This window comes from Amia ocellicauda, chromosome 3 (assembly GCF_036373705.1).
Source record: "Amia ocellicauda isolate fAmiCal2 chromosome 3, fAmiCal2.hap1, whole genome shotgun sequence".
Classification (NCBI taxonomy): domain Eukaryota; kingdom Metazoa; phylum Chordata; class Actinopteri; order Amiiformes; family Amiidae; genus Amia; species Amia ocellicauda.
In genome coordinates this window covers 21872473-21888123 of record NC_089852.1, presented here as the reverse complement: position 1 = coordinate 21888123, position 15651 = coordinate 21872473, and the positions used below count along the sequence as shown (strand labels likewise).

Sequence of the window (15651 nt, the reverse complement as noted above, 5' to 3'; positions counted from 1 at the left end):
TCACCCCCACAGAAGCTGAAACACACAGAGAGTGACAAGCTGCTGGTGCAGATCCAAGCCTACCTGGACAACGTGTTTGACGTGGGGGCCTTGCTCGAGGATGCAGAGACCAAAAATGCTCTGCTGGAGCACATGGAGGAGCTGCAGGAGCACAACATCCAGGTACTGACATGCTGGCTGTGGCTGTTAGCTGTCTCAAATGATCTGCCTAAAAGTGGGTATTTCATAACAGTAACATTCACACACTTTTAAAATTAATATTATATAAACTGTGTGTGTGTGACTCCCAGCTGGATGCTAAACTGCAGGAGAGTGAGAATGAAGCCATGGAGAAGATCGCTGAGCTGGAGAAGCAGCTGATGCAGGCCATGAAGGAAGTAGAGGTTCTGAAGGTGAGTGGGAGCAGAAGACCCTGTTGTCATTGTTTCAGTATTGGTGGACCGGAGTTAAGGCTCCCAATCTGGGCCCCTAGGATGCACCTTTCATTGGTCACCATGTGAACACAGGTAGTGGTGCAGGGGTAAAATTCAAATAGCTCAAGGGGTCCACAAGGAGGTTTGTGTGCTGCCACATATGTAGCTGTCTGTGACTTCCAAGGTATGACGAAACTTCAGCATTGTGGTTGAATTTCAGTCTTGTTCCTTTTTTTACCTTGGCTCTTTCTTCCCCCAGTCTCTATCAAATTAAAAATTGCCCTTTGGAAACCCAAGATGTACATATTACAGCAAACCATCACACTTGCACATCCATCCAATCATTTAAAATATGAATATTATTATTATTTATAAGCTAAGCAGACTCCCTTACCAAGGGATAAGGGATAATGTTATTATATCTCAGATATGACCCCTATAGTTGCATACACAAGCCATTTCCACCAACAGCAGTATGTAGGAGGATGTAGTGGTCATTGCCCCCCTCTGGCTGTGCTGTTTATATGCAGCGATGTGTGCTGTCTGCTGACCTGTGTGCTGTTGCTGTTGTGTGGTCAGGAGAGCCTCCGGGATTCCTCGTCTCTGGTATCCACCCTGCGGCAGAAGGAGCAGGACAGGGAGCGCTCGGCTCAGACCAACTCTGAGCTGGAGCTCAAGGTGCAGGAGTTGCAGGACAAGGGCCTGATCCGCGTGGTGCGGTCCTCCACCGGTGCCCTGGACATCCAGGTCGTCCCCGTCACCGTCACTGTCATCGAGGCACCCGCCACACCACAGCCAGGTCAGCCCACATGCAATCTGCTGCTCTCTCTAGACCAGGAATAGGCATCGCCCAACCTCACGGGGCCCAGTCTTGTCCAATTTTCATTCCACCCCAGATCTTAATTACTTCACTGAACTTAATCTTTGGTTATTGATAGCACACTTGCCAGTGCTCACTGAACTAGGTTAAATTTGACACAACACTGTCATTCAGTGTTTATCGAACACTTGCGATTTTGACCTGTCATTTCAAGTAGTATTCCTGGAGGACTGCAACAAGCTGCTTTGGAGGTGTGAGAAGTTTGCCCAGAAGGATGGAAGTGCTTGTCCAGGGGTTTTAGGAAATGTGTGGAAGACTTAGAGAAAAGTGGTCAGGGCATGCAATACTCATCTGTCTTAAGAGCACCATGAATGATTATTGCTGTTATTTGCCAAAGAGATGGGTAGTTGAAAGCTCACCTGAAAATCATCCTTTACTTTTGCAGTCTCTCTAAGTTCCAGGATGTTTCATGGTTCTCTGTCCTAATTTTTAAATCGTTATCACAGTAGCTCTGATGAGTCTGATTACATCTGGTGGGATTATGAAAGATTAAACAGTTTATTTCACACAGGTGCAACTGTTCTCACAGACACTGTCAGCACGGGGGCTCCTCCTTCTGCGATTCCCCCTGCCCCTCCTCTGGTCCCGCCTCCTCCTCCACCTCCTCTGGCCGCAGCCATACCTTTATCAGGTGCCTCAATCCAGTCTCCTCCCCCTCCGCCTCCTCCCCCGCCCCCTCCCCTGCCGGGTGACAGTGGACTGTCTGGACCAGCCCCACCCCCTCCGCCGCCTCCTCTGCCTGGCGCCCCGGCTCCTCCCCCTCCCCCTCCTCCTCCTCCAGGCTCAGGCCCGCCTCCTCCTCCACCTCTCGGAGGTCCACCTGCAGACAACAGCACTTCAGGTAAGAACATTTACCCCACACACAAGACCTTGTAGTGCCTGGTGGATTGAATGTAAATTATAATGAAGAGACTGAAGTTGTGTTTAGCCATGCCATTATGGAATTAAAGTTGGAAAGTTAGAAAGCTGTTCGATATCTGCAGTCTGATTATCTATTAGGTTTACAATATGAATAGTGGACTTTGGAGCATAGTAATCAACAGCAAACACCCATTTACTACCATTAAACAAAAATGCTGCTTATTGTCCCAAAGTCAGTAAGCAATAATGAGGCTTCATAGATGCTTCTACGGGTACTACAGAACTCAAATCTACTTCAGTGACTAAAAAACTGCTCTTGGCAAGGGTACCCATGTCCCAGTTTTTGTTCTAGCCTCAGCACTTGTGATGTCAATGTCATTCTCTTCCTCCACTAGGCCCCAAAGCCAAGAAGCCCATCAAGACCAAATATCGCATGCCCCTGCTCAACTGGGTGGCTCTGAAGCCCAATCAGGTCACCGGCACAGTCTTCAATGAGCTCAATGATGAGCACGTCTTAGGGGTAAGCCGGTTTCCCCTTTTCCTGTGGATTGTGTAAAGATGATTCTCTGTCCCTGTCCCCAAGAGCAGAGGTAATTTTTCTCTTGCCACCAGTGCTTGTCTACTGTCTACGGTTTGGTACTGTCTCCTCAGAATTGATCCTCTGCGCTCTCCGCTGTGTTGTCTGTCAGTGTAGTCTCAGTGGGAGGACAAGCCCAGTCTTAGAGAGGCACAGTCCAGCAGCTGTTATTGACCATCTGATAAAATCTACAGACCTGGAGCACAGATGCTTTCTTTCTATAATTAACCAAATTCAGTTATTTGCTTAAGGCTTAAGCCCAGCTTAAGGACCTGCTTACCTGAGTCTCCCGAAACTGGTGAGAATAAGGGTGGCCTGTTAAACATGGAAATTTCCCCATCTCGCCAATATAGTGTAGCATGTGTTGTTGTACTGAAGTATCAGTGTGTGTGCACATGTTAATGTCTCTCCCTGTCCCCTCTAACAGGAGCTAAACATGGATGCCTTTGAGGAGCATTTCAAGACCAAAGCCCAGGGTCCCCCGGCAGACCTGGGCACGCTGAAGGTCAAGGTGGCCCAGAAGCAGCCCAGCAAAGTGTCACTCATCGAGTCCAACAGAGCCAAGAACCTGGCCATCACCCTGCGCAAGGCTGGGATGAGCTCTGCGGACATCTGCACCGCCATAGAGACGTACGTACGCTGAGCCACACTGGGCTCTGTGTGGACTTACAGCTTTCAGTTCGGGTGTTACGTTAAAGTATTTTTGTAATCTCTGTATGGACACTTGGGCAGGAGTGAAGGAAAAAGTAGTGACGCCAAGCCACTCACTGATAGCAGGGGTTAGCTGTACAGATTGTACTCTGCGAGATGTGAAATAAAAAGGATCTGGTAAAGGTGACTCTCGATGTAATTAAACTCTCTGTCTCACTCCCTCCCCCACTAGATACAACCTGCAGTCTCTGAGCCTGGACTTCCTGGAGCTGCTGGAGCGCTTCATCCCCACGGAGTACGAGCAGAAGACAATCCGAAACTACGAGAAGGACGGGCGGCCGCTGGACGACCTGAGCGAGGAGGACCGCTTCATGATGGGCTTCAGCAAGATCCCGCGACTGTCCGAGCGCATCAGCGTCCTCACCTTCATGGGCAACTTCCCCGACTCGCTGCAGCGGCTCAAACCGGTGAGCCTGGTGCTGAGACCAAAAGGGCTGCACTGCCCTGGTCTGACCAAGAGGGCGGACTTGGTCTAGAGAAGCCTTGTTTCGGCAGGGTCCTCGGTCCAGCTTTTAATCATTCAAGCTTACCCCATGCCCCCCCCCCGCAATGAACCAGTTTCTTAATGAGATATTTTCCTAGTTTCTGCACTCCTGCTTTAGGGCCCACAAAAGTGAACACAAATAACACTGTGAAGCCTGCCCCTAAAACACAACATAATTGGTTGTAGTGCTATAGCTGATGTAGGCAATATAGGTTTACCAATATGTCACAGCCTATATAGTACTGGTATCTCACACTACACTATGCTTTTACAATCCAGAGAAATAGGACTGCTTATATTTGTAGATAATTTTAAAGTAAAATAGGAAACACCCACACACACCAGTCACACAAAGGGGGACTCTTAGGATATTATATACCCTGTAAAAATATCACACTTCTAAGCAAAGACTTAAACTGTTTGTCAATCTCCCTGTTTTCTTCTTCTTCTTAGCAATTGAATGCTATTATAGCTGCATCAATGTCTATCAAATCTTCGAGCAAACTGAAGAAGATTCTCGAGGTAAGAGACTATTTCCGTGTTCTCCTGCCTTTTTGTTTTTGTGATTTGTTAAAGAAGAGTGCTGGTAAAGATGGGAAGACAATGACACAGACGCCCTTAATGAATCTGTTTAACAAAACAAACTAGGATGGCTTGTGCTGTGCAGTACCAGAGAAGCGCACACTCAGAGAAGACGGCACAGTCGGTATAGATAGCTCATCAACCTGTGAGAGGCTTTCACTCCCACTGCTTCCTGCTTCCCTCGAGACTGAGGGTAACAGCCTGTCTTACAAAGCTCTCTCATGCACAAGGTGTCCTTCTCCTGAACTGTGCTTGCTGTGTGTTCCCAGATCGTCCTGGCGTTCGGCAACTACATGAACAGCAGTAAGAGGGGGGCGGCATATGGCTTCCGTCTTCAGAGCCTGGATCTGGTGAGTACAGAGGAGTCCAGCTCAGGGGGGAGAGAGATCAAGGGTATTGCACAGTAACCACCAGGCAGATATGTTTCTATTTTGTTTTTTTTGTAGCAAAGTTTTTACATTTTATGAAGAGACTAGGCAGACAACTAATAAATATACATTAAGAGCTGCTTTCACAGACCTAGATTAGCTGTAGTCTTGGTTTAACCTATCTAAAATAACTGGTTGAAGACTACTGGTTCTGTGAAACCGGCCCTTAGTGATATGAAATGTAGACTACACATTACAGATGGAACCATTGATTAATTTATTTGTGTTATTATTTTGTTTTTAACTTGAACAATATGCTAAATTTCTGTATTATCATTGATCATTGTGCCATAAATTATCTTGTTGTATCAATAGCAAGAATGTTTTGGACAGCACGGTACGGTGTTTCTAAGAATACCATGTAATATATTAAGTTAATGCGGTGTTTGCGGTTGTGGGAACAGTGGTGATGCTTAGGAGTGTTGTTCTCTTGTTATTGATGGCTGGGCTGCCGCTGTGCATGATTCCAAATACTGCAGGATAGCATTATCAATATTGTAACAACATAATATATGGTTATTAATAATTAACACAGGATGAAAATGAAACCCTGTTTCTGCCTCCTTCCCCAGCTCCTGGACACCAAGTCCACTGACCGCAAGCAAACCCTGCTGCACTTTATTGTGAACATCATCCAGGAGAAGTACCCTGAGCTGAGCACCTTCCACACCGAACTGCGCTTCATAGACAAGGCTGCGGCAGGTACCAGTGCCATTTTCCATTACTGTTCTTTCTCTCTTGTTGGGTTATATATATTTTTTTCGGGCCTGTTCCTAATTGCGGTGTCAAAGCTTCCCAATACGTTAACAGTGAAGCCAATTCAGGGGGGCAAAAACACACTGTAATTGATTCATTCGTAATTCATGGTGATAATTGTAGCTGGAACGCAACTGAGCTTGGACACCTGTAGATTTGTTTGTAACAATCTTTAGATGTGCTATAAAGCACTCAGTCTCTCCTGCTTTCTATTTCTCTCTCTCTCTCTCTCTCCCCCCCAGGCTCAGTGCAGTACTAATGCACTGTAGTATTCAGTCGATCACTCAGTGTGTTATTACAGCCCTTTTCTTTTCTTTCTTCCTCCCTCCCTCCCTCCCAGTGTCTCTGGACAGCGTTCTGCAGGATGTGCGCTCGCTCCAGCGGGGAATGGAGATGACCCGCAAGGAGTTCATGGTCCAGGACGACAGCCCCGTACTGAAGGAGTTCCTGAAGACCAACAATGAACTCCTGGACAGCCTGCAGACCGACGGCAAGACCGCACAGGTCGGTGGGGGGAGGTGGCAGGCCTGGAGACCATTGAGACTTGGTTATTAGTCTACAGCTAGGATCAATATTTATTGAGTTATGATAGATCGAATACCAACAAAATCCCATTGACTTCAATGGTGGAACACATTCTCACGCACGGACCTTCTAAGCTGTAGGTCAGTAGCCAGTCAGCATTGGTTATGCAAGTTACGGCCCAATCAGCAGTCATGGTTCCCAGAGTTAAATTCTGCTTCCCTGTCTCTGCTGTTGTCTGCACATTGCACATTGTACTGGGATTTCCCATTGTAGTCCTCATATCGTATATTATTTGATTTCAGCATAAAAAACTGTACTATACTAATACTTATACCACTTCTACTGCTAATAATAATTATAATACATTACATTTGTGTATACGGGGAATTCATACAGATTATTTGTATTGTTATTATTCCATATTATTCACTCTTATCACAACTTTACGCTACGAATACAGATGCGTTAAAGAATAATGCTGTATTATATACAAATACAGTGGGGGAAAAAAGTATTTGATCCTCTGCTGATTTTGTATGTTTGCCCACTGACAAAGAAATGATCAGTCTATAATTTTAATGGTAGGTGTATTTGAACAGTGAGAGACAGAATAACAACAAAAAAATCCAGAAAAACGCATTTCAAAAAAGTTATAAATTGATTTGCATGTTAATGAGGGAAATAAGTATTTGATCCCCTATCAATCAGCAAGATTTCTGGCTCCCAGGTGTCTTTTATACAAGTAACGAGCTTAGATTAGGGGCACTCTCTTAAAGGGAGTGCTTCTAATCTCAGCTCGTTACCTGTACAAAAGACACCTGTCCACAGAAGCAATCAATCAATCAGATTCCAAACTCTCCACCATGGCCAAGACCAAAGAGCTGTCCAAGGATGTCAGGGACAAGATTGTAGACCTACACAAGGCTGGAATGGGCTACAAGACCATCATCAAGCAGCTTGGTGAGATGGTGACAACAGTTGGTGCGATTATTCGCAAATGGAAGAAACACAAAATAACTGTCAGTCTCCCTCGGTCTGGGGCTCCATGCAAGATCTCACCTCGTGGAGTTTCAATAATCATGAGAACGGTGAGGAATCAGCCCAGAACTACACGGGAGGATCTTGTTAATGATGTCAAGACAGCTGGGACCATAGTCACCAAGAAAACAATTGGTAACACACTATGCTGTGAAGGACTGAAATCCTGCAGCACCCACAAGGTCCCCCTGCTCAAGAAAGCACATGTACAGGCCTGTCTGAAGTTTGCCAATGAACATCTGAATGATTCAGAGGAGAACTGGGTGAAAGTGTTGTGGTCAGATGAGACAAAAATCAAGCTCTTTGGCATCAACTCAACTCGCCGTGTTTGGAGGAGGAGGAATGACCCCAAGAACACCATCCCCACCGTCAAACATGGAGGTGGAAACATTATGCTTTGGGGGTGTTTTTCTGCTAAGGGGACAGGACAACTGCACTGCATCAAAGGGACGATGGACGGGGCCATGTACCGTCAAATCTTGGGTGAGAACCTCCTTCCCTCAGCCAAGGCATTGAAAATGGGTCGTGGATGGCTATTCTAGCATGACAATGACCCAAAACACACAGCCAAGGCAACAAAGGAGTGGCTCAAGAAGAAGCACATTAAGGTCCTGCAGTGGCCTAGCCAGTCTCCAGACCTTAATCCCATAGAAAATCTGTGGAGGGAGCTGAAGGTTCGAGTTGCCGAACGTCAGCCTTGAAACCTTAATGACTTGGAGAGGATCTGCAAAGAGGAGTGGGACAAAATCCCTCCTGAGATGTGTGCAAACCTGGTGGCCAACTACAAGAAACGTCTGACCTCTGTGATTGCCAACAAGGGTTTTGCCACCAAGTACTAAGTCAAAGGGGTCAAATACTTATTTCCCTCATTAACATGCAAATCAATTTATAACTTTATTGAAATGCGTTTTTCTGGATTTTTTTGTTGTTATTCTGTCTCTCACTGTTAAAATACACCTACCATTAAAATTATAGACCATTTCTTTGTCAGTGGGCAAACATACAAAATCAGCAGGGGATCAAATACTTTTTCCCCTCACTGTACTTACCCCACTTCTACTACTAGTAATATGTATACTACATTCAATTTGTGTAGTACTGTTTTATATACTAATACATATTCCACTTCTACTACTAATAATTATTATACTACATTAAATTTGTATATACAGAGCTTTAGTACTGATTCATATTATTAAAAATACTGTAGTACACTTTATTATACCATTATATACTATTGTATTACTATTATACACTGTTTTATGCCATATTACACTTTTATACTATAGTATACTGTAGTATCTTGTGCTTACTACAGTACAACACGTAGACTGAAACATACTGCTTACTGTACCCAAAAACATTTTCACATGCAGACAGTTTTTCCAGGAACTTTAGCATTGTAGTTTAAGTTTGTTTTCTCCCCTTAAGTGCCAATTGGACTGTCCAGTCCACAGCTTCTGAAGCCCGAAGCAAAGTGTCTCTCTTGAAGGCCCCATCGTAGACTGAGTGAGAGCTGTGTGACTGCACTGCTGTATGACTGCTGTCCCTCTCTCTCCTGCAGGAGGCGTACGAGTCCCTGGTGGAGTATTTTGGTGAAAATCCCAAGACCACTCAGCCATCTATGTTCTTCCCAGTGTTTGTGCGTTTCATCAAAGGCTACAAGGTGAGGACACCCTCCTGCCCCGCCCCGCCCCCACCTTAACTGCTGATTCTACTTTGATAGGCTAATTTCAGCACGAGGTTACAAATGGGGTGAAAACAAAGCTCGAACGGGGAACAAGCAGATCAGTAGTGGAAACCGAAGGGGCTTGAGATGAGTGTTTCAAAGCAGGGCAGGTTCCTTAAAAGAAGCCCACACTGCTGTTGTGTTTGCTTGGTGGTTTGTGTGATTCAGTGTTTGCTGATCTTTCTTCTATGATTTGCAATAATATGAATATTGCAGTTCCACCTCTCTATAGGCCTCTGAAGTTGGTGTACGTGACTGAACATGTGTCTCTCTCTCTATCTATCTATCTATCTATCTACCTATCTATCCCCTCAGCTAGCAGAGCAGGAAAATGAGCAGCGGAAGAAGCAAGAAGCCCTGGCTGCTGAGGGGGCCGAGAACCCCCCTCCCCCCGCCAAATCTGTGCAAACCGGCAACAAGGTATGCACAGGGCCTTCCTGAAGAACCGACGACTGCAGCAGTGCCACTAGGACAATCTGCAGGGACCTATACAGTAATCTGTCAGACAATTAAGTGCCTGTTCTGAGATAAGAGTATTTGGGAGAGAGCATTTGATAGGAGGACAGGCCAGGGTGAATGCCCCGTACATGCAATTTTAAAGGGCACAATATGTCCCATTTTAATGTGGAACCCTATATTGTATGTGTGAGTTAATTATCTGGTGCTATTTCCTGACCCAACAGTACTTTACATGCCAGCTTCAACACCTACACATCTCCATTGACAACATCCACACTGGGTACCACTACATATGTGTATTCAGGATGATGAAAGTTTCACTGTCCCTGAAGTTAAACAACTGCCAATTCCCATCCACACGGCATTGGTACTGTAGGTGTCAACAGCAGAGCTCTAATGTTCTGTGTCCTTGGTTTGCACCCACAGGGTTTAAAAAGCCTGGTCAGTTTCATCATATAACTCCCTGGTTCATGTTTTACGTTTGATATTGCAGTGACCTGATATTGCCTTGCTTGTCAGATGAAATTGATGAAATAGTGGTGTATGTGATCCTGTTGGCCAGAGGGTGACTATCTTTCTTGTGTGGCATATTTTCAATGCAGTCATTCACAGTAACCCATTCAGACACATTGTTAGCATCTATGCCACGATAGACGTGGTGTATACAATTGTAACCAGTGATTGAAACCAAAAGGAAACCAAAAAAGAAAACCCACACAATTATGTAGAGAGGTTTGAAGAGGCATGCTGTGGCTCTTCTGGAGTTCTGCCACTGAGTGGTTGTGAACTTTGCTCTTTTGAATGTCCCAGCCCCCCATGATGAAAATGCCCCAGATGGACCTGATTGCAGAGCTGAAGAAGCGACAGGTGAAGCCCCAAGTGAGAGAAGGGAAGGATGGAGCCATCGAGGACATCATCACAGGTGAGGGGCTGTCTTGGGGCCAGTAGGGGGTTGGGTCAAGGCATGGTAGCAAGGGTTCTCCAAAAGCAGAGCTCTCCATTGGCTGCATGACAGAATACAAAAAGTTTTTTTTTGGAACGTACCCATTGGTATTGAATTTTATAAGGGAGGGAAGCTGGTTGTAGAGGAGTTTTAGGTGTAGGAGTATGTCCATTGTTCAGTGTCATTGTGCCAATAATAGGGTTGTTGATTTTTATGGAGCTGCTTAGCAACTCTGCTAAAACTGCCTGTAACAGTCGATGCGTGTGTGTGTTTATAAGTGTCTTTTCTCTTTTCTTTCTTTTTCACACTCCAATCGGCGCTCCTTCTCCCTCTCCCTTGACATTGGTATCCGATCTGTGTGTCCCATGTCACTGTGTTGCTCCATGGTCTTGCACTGCTGGTCCCCCTCATCTTGTCTGTCTTCACCAATGTTTCTACTGCCCTGCCCATCTGACACGTGCCCCATCACATTCTTGCTTGAGTGTCCTTCTCCTGGTATCCTCTTGGTCTCTTCCCCACACCCCGACCACCGCCCTTTTCTCCCCCCTCCCCGTCCCCCTCCCCCCTATGTGTGCCTCTGGGGCCCCAGCTCTAAAGACGGTGCCCTTCACCGCCCGCTCTGGGAAGCGCTCTTCTCGTCTGCTGTGTGACTCTGGCTTCAGTGACGAGAGCCCTCCGTAGGCCCAGCACTGACTCTCTCTCTCTCCCTCTAGGTAACCCGGTGGGGTTGAGGCTGGGGGGTGGGGGGGAGGCTGGGGATTGGGTGGAGGGTTCAAACTTTGACTGCTGGGTACAGAATACATGAGGGGGGCACTGTCCCATGCTGTATAGATTGGGGAAGATATGTCTGGCAGATCTGTGTGTGTGTGTTGGGATGGGGGTGGATAAACCATAATATTTACCAGTAAAGAAGGGCTGTGGGTGTGGTTGTGTGTCTGCACTAGTGTCAGCATATCTGTGTGTCTCCCTCCCCCAGATCTGAGAAATCAGCCATACAGACGGACAGACGGAGGCCGGCGCAGCGCCAAGAAGAGAACCAACGGTCAGCAGCTCCAGGTCTCCTCTGACATCTCCCTCTGATCTTGCCCTGCCGCCCCGGCCCCTCCTCCCCACTTCCTCTTCCTGCCCAGACAAGCCCACAGTGCCCTCTAAGGCCCTCCGCACCCCAGGCATCTCACTGTCTCTGCCAACCAGACACGAACTGCTGCCGTTGCCTCTTCACTATGACTCTCCTTGTAGGAAGGATTTGTATGGGACTGCCGTGTTTTGTAAATGAATAGGCTAATAGAAGTACTGGACAAAGGCTGTAAATGACTGACACTGCCTGTGTGACACAGTGCTGCGTGTGATCTGAATGCTAGAGACCCAATCCCCGATGGCCTGCCAGGTTAAAACTGACAAGTGCAGGTGATGATGATGATGATGATGATTTGAACCACAAAGTCCAAAGAGTTCTGCAGTGGGAATCGTATTTGTGTACTGCTGCAGTCCAAGTTAAAGCCAAAGTACTTTTGATTCCAGGTTGCTGTGATGTAGTGAAAGAGTTAGCCAGTATGATTTCCACACAAGGTATTCAGATGGTGGCACCTGAGCAGCCACTGAAAGGGAAAGTATTAGGGATAGAGGTGTGTGAAGACTAGAGATGGATGTAGGAAGCCTGGCCCCTTGTATGATCAGAGCCCCCCACCCATATCTCCCAGGTAGCCAATGTGTCCAAGCCTTCCTATAACGTGAGTGACGTCCAGAGAGAGAGAGAGAGCCCGTGTGATGGTGGAGTCCAGAGTAGATGTACTGTGCTTCTCGCCCAGGTTAAGAGAGTATGCTCTGTGGTGCTGGAGTAGCCATGGCTGGCACTTGAAGGGGAGTGTAGCCCTGAGGATGACCAGAGAGCAGGGAGACTGGTGTAGTAATAGTGTGGGTCAAACAGCTTGGAGAGAAGGAGGGTTATGTTTTGTCTGAGGGAGACTTGTCTGCAGTGTAGAAGCTGGTAAGCTGATGGTGACTGAATGTGATAAAAAAAAGGCATTGTATGTATTAGAAGAACACACTTTCAAAGTAGATGGCCCATTTGATGCAAGTGGTATAGAATAACACACACACACTTTTCACATGCACTTAAGACAACAGACACCTCCAAAAGGAATGTAGGAAGGCTAGAGAGCAATCGTCTCCACAGAGGGCTCTGTGTCATTGCATATGCATTCATCCACAAGCTTCCCATTTGTTAAAAAAATGCTAGTGTAAATTGCCTTTAGCAGAGTGCATTCTGATAATAAGCTGCAAATAAGGAGCAGTTAGCCACTCATCTGGTCTGCAGTGAAAGGACGGCATTAAACTGTCTCCCGTTTAGTTTTAATTGTTGTTTGATGACAAATACTGAGAGAACACACAGAGGCAGTGTTTGTGCTGGCAATGCTGTACATAGGCCAGAATTCAACTTGGGAAAGAGATGGATCGGAAGGAGCAGTAAGCAATGTGTAAGGCTTTTGTACGATGTACGTGAAGTCTTTGAGAGGGTGGCATGTTACAGGACTGTGTAACAAAATAGATAACCACTCTATTTGACTTTTTGTACGAAGTGTTTTTGATGTAATAAAAGTTTGGATTTTGATACAATAACAAAGGTGTGTGATGTTTCTTGATTATTACTGCGGTAAGGATAAGTTTGTACATGTTTGTTGCGGTTTATAGGTGCTGTAGCTTCCTCATTGTCAATAAGATGCAATGGAGCTGTGTGTTAAAAATGTATTTTTATATATATTTTAGAAGTACGCACAAAAATGTTTTGCTTTTAATGTTAAAACTTAGTGGAAATGCACAGACTAAGGCGCTCATTAACTGCACATTCACATGATGTTTACTATCCGAAGCAATCATCGGCCAATCATGTCCAATACACACCCACATATCAAATTACATAAACATGTATGCTTAGACATATTTGCCCTTCATTAGCATTTCTATAATTAGAATATACTACATTGGTCAACATACAGGAGAAGACTATTTATATTGGTATCAAAATAATTAAACATAAACCTTATACTCCCGAAATCTCATCCTTCACAGTTGTATCTAAAAGTTTTCAAACCTTGAAACCGCAACACTAACAAAGGTGACATGCTTCTACGGATGATTTTCTTTACAATTGTTGCTGTGTAGTACACACGACTGTCATTTACACACACTTCATTAACAATGTCTATAAACTCATTACTATCAAGCCTACCCGAATTCTGTCATTTCTATATCACTGTACAGAACACTAAATTCCGATATTCCTGAACACGTCATAGTCTTGGGCGAACTTCCAACAAAATTGCTTTTTCCCTATTTCCATTTCAAATAAAGTTCCACTCATCACATCAAAATCATGCATATAATAATAATAAAAAGCGCCCTTGCGACCTCACATGAGACCCAGCTTTCTCTCATCATACACACATACACATTTTATTTGGAAATATTTAATGCTTACCTGCTGTGCGCTTTTCTCTCCACTTCATTGTTGCCCGTCACCTGTCGATAGCTCCCACAGATCTACAGCTCAGTGATCGCACCACTACCTTTCCCATATCACACGTTATGCTACTGTGCCCTCAGGTGGCGATATTTGCTTTCATCGCTCTTTGCATTAATGCAATCTTAGGTCCCTCGCGGTGCAGGATTTCTTCCCATTTACCACCTTGCTCGGACACTTTCAATACAAACCCCTCCAAGAACCATTAACCATCTGGATACTGTGTACAGTTCTGGGCTCCACACTTCAAGAAAGATATCGCTGCTCAAGAGGCAGTTCAGAGGAGAGCAACCAGACTTATTCCAGGTCTGAAGGGAATGTCCTACTGAGAGACTGAGGGAACTGAACTCTTCACCCTGGAACAGAGGAGACTACGTGGGGACTTGATCCAAGTCTTCAAAATCATGAAAGGCATCGACCACATCAAACCTGAGGAGCTTTTCCAGATCAGCAGGGACACACGGACCCGGGGACACAAATGGAAATTGGGCTTCAAGGCATTCAAAACGGAAAACAGGAGACACTTCTTCACACAAAGAGTTGTCACAATCTGGAACAAACTCCCCAGCGATGTGGTTGAAGCTGAAAGTTTGGGAACATTTAAAACTAGACTGGATAGGATCCTTGGATCACTTAGTTATTAATGGACACCAAACGAGCACGATGGGTCGAATGGCCTCCTCTCGTTTGTAAACTTTCTTATGTTCTTATACAGACTGCCCACACTTACTTTCTATTCATCAAATCAGCTCAATAGCTTTAACAGCTAGACAACATTGCTTCCACTTACATATATATATATATATATAACCTCTTCAGTATACACAGGTCCTATACTTGTACTCATGCCTTACATTGAATACACGTATTTGGGGACCAATTTAATTTAATACATAATATTCCTTCATGTAATACATCCATCTACAATATGTTCTTATCTTTGCCAGCTAGGAACTTGTCAGCCCAGAGAAAACTAACTTCCAATTCATCACATCGTAGTTGTGTTCCTTTACATTATTTAGCCAATGCCACTATCCAAGGCAATTTACACGGGTCAGAACATTACTCAATCAGCATGAGAAAGGTGTACTCATCATTGATAAATAACTTCATAGACACTATTAAATAAACTTCAGCAAATCAACACACCTAAAGCTCTGTGTTCAAATGCTACCCCAGATTGAACCTTTCATTTCAGACCATCCACCTACACAAAACCAGCACCTGGCCACACAGCCAAAAATACACCATCACCCACCACATAATAACACACACTACTGCTAGGGCAGAGTCATTTCACTGCGTTGGTTGCTGTATTAAATAGGCAGCAACACAATAATTTGCACAGCACATTCTTGACATTTCACATTTATCCCCCCCCCCACCATTTTTCACCTTTTCCCTCTGCTTTGATTTCAAACACTATTCATATACAAACCAAACTGCATCACATCGAAAATACTTTCAACAGAACCAGAACCAGAACTCAAGGCAAAAAAACCATTCCCTAAAGGCAACTCATTTATCAAAGCAAACTGGCACACAAGTCCTTATTTTATTATGCCATGGCGTGGTGTAAGTTCAATTTCCTATTCGAGATCATTCCCTGATATGTACTCTCACTCACATGTAGTCTGTGATTGGCTGCATTACCAGCCTTTGCTGTTGGGAGAACTTCACGGAGACGCTACAGCCCAGCATTCCCTGTTGCAAGGCAGAGGGGTCAGAGGTCACCACTCCCCCTC

General features: G+C 45.2%; 1 protein-coding gene across 3 annotated transcripts in view; it reads left to right on the top strand.

Moving 5' to 3' along the window:
* fmnl1b (formin-like 1b) overlaps positions 1-13009 on the top strand; it is a 47259-nt gene extending 34250 nt beyond the window's left edge. For 2 of the 3 annotated variants that reach the window (XM_066698480.1, XM_066698479.1), the window contains 15 exons: positions 13-162; positions 291-392; positions 993-1212; positions 1805-2134; positions 2550-2674; positions 3159-3361; positions 3615-3849; positions 4380-4448; positions 4778-4858; positions 5509-5638; positions 6033-6196; positions 8820-8921; positions 9300-9404; positions 10254-10365; positions 11363-13009. In XM_066698480.1, coding sequence (XP_066554577.1) covers positions 13-162; positions 291-392; positions 993-1212; positions 1805-2134; positions 2550-2674; positions 3159-3361; positions 3615-3849; positions 4380-4448; positions 4778-4858; positions 5509-5638; positions 6033-6196; positions 8820-8921; positions 9300-9404; positions 10254-10365; positions 11363-11466 — 2232 coding nt within the window. In that variant the 3' untranslated portion in view covers positions 11467-13009. Of the gene's footprint in view, positions 1-12; positions 163-290; positions 393-992; positions 1213-1804; positions 2135-2549; positions 2675-3158; positions 3362-3614; positions 3850-4379; positions 4449-4777; positions 4859-5508; positions 5639-6032; positions 6197-8819; positions 8922-9299; positions 9405-10253; positions 10366-10975; positions 11095-11362 lie in introns of those variants that run through there. The other variant, XM_066698481.1, reaches the window with a different exon arrangement.
* The last annotated feature ends 2642 nt before the right edge of the window (positions 13010-15651 follow it).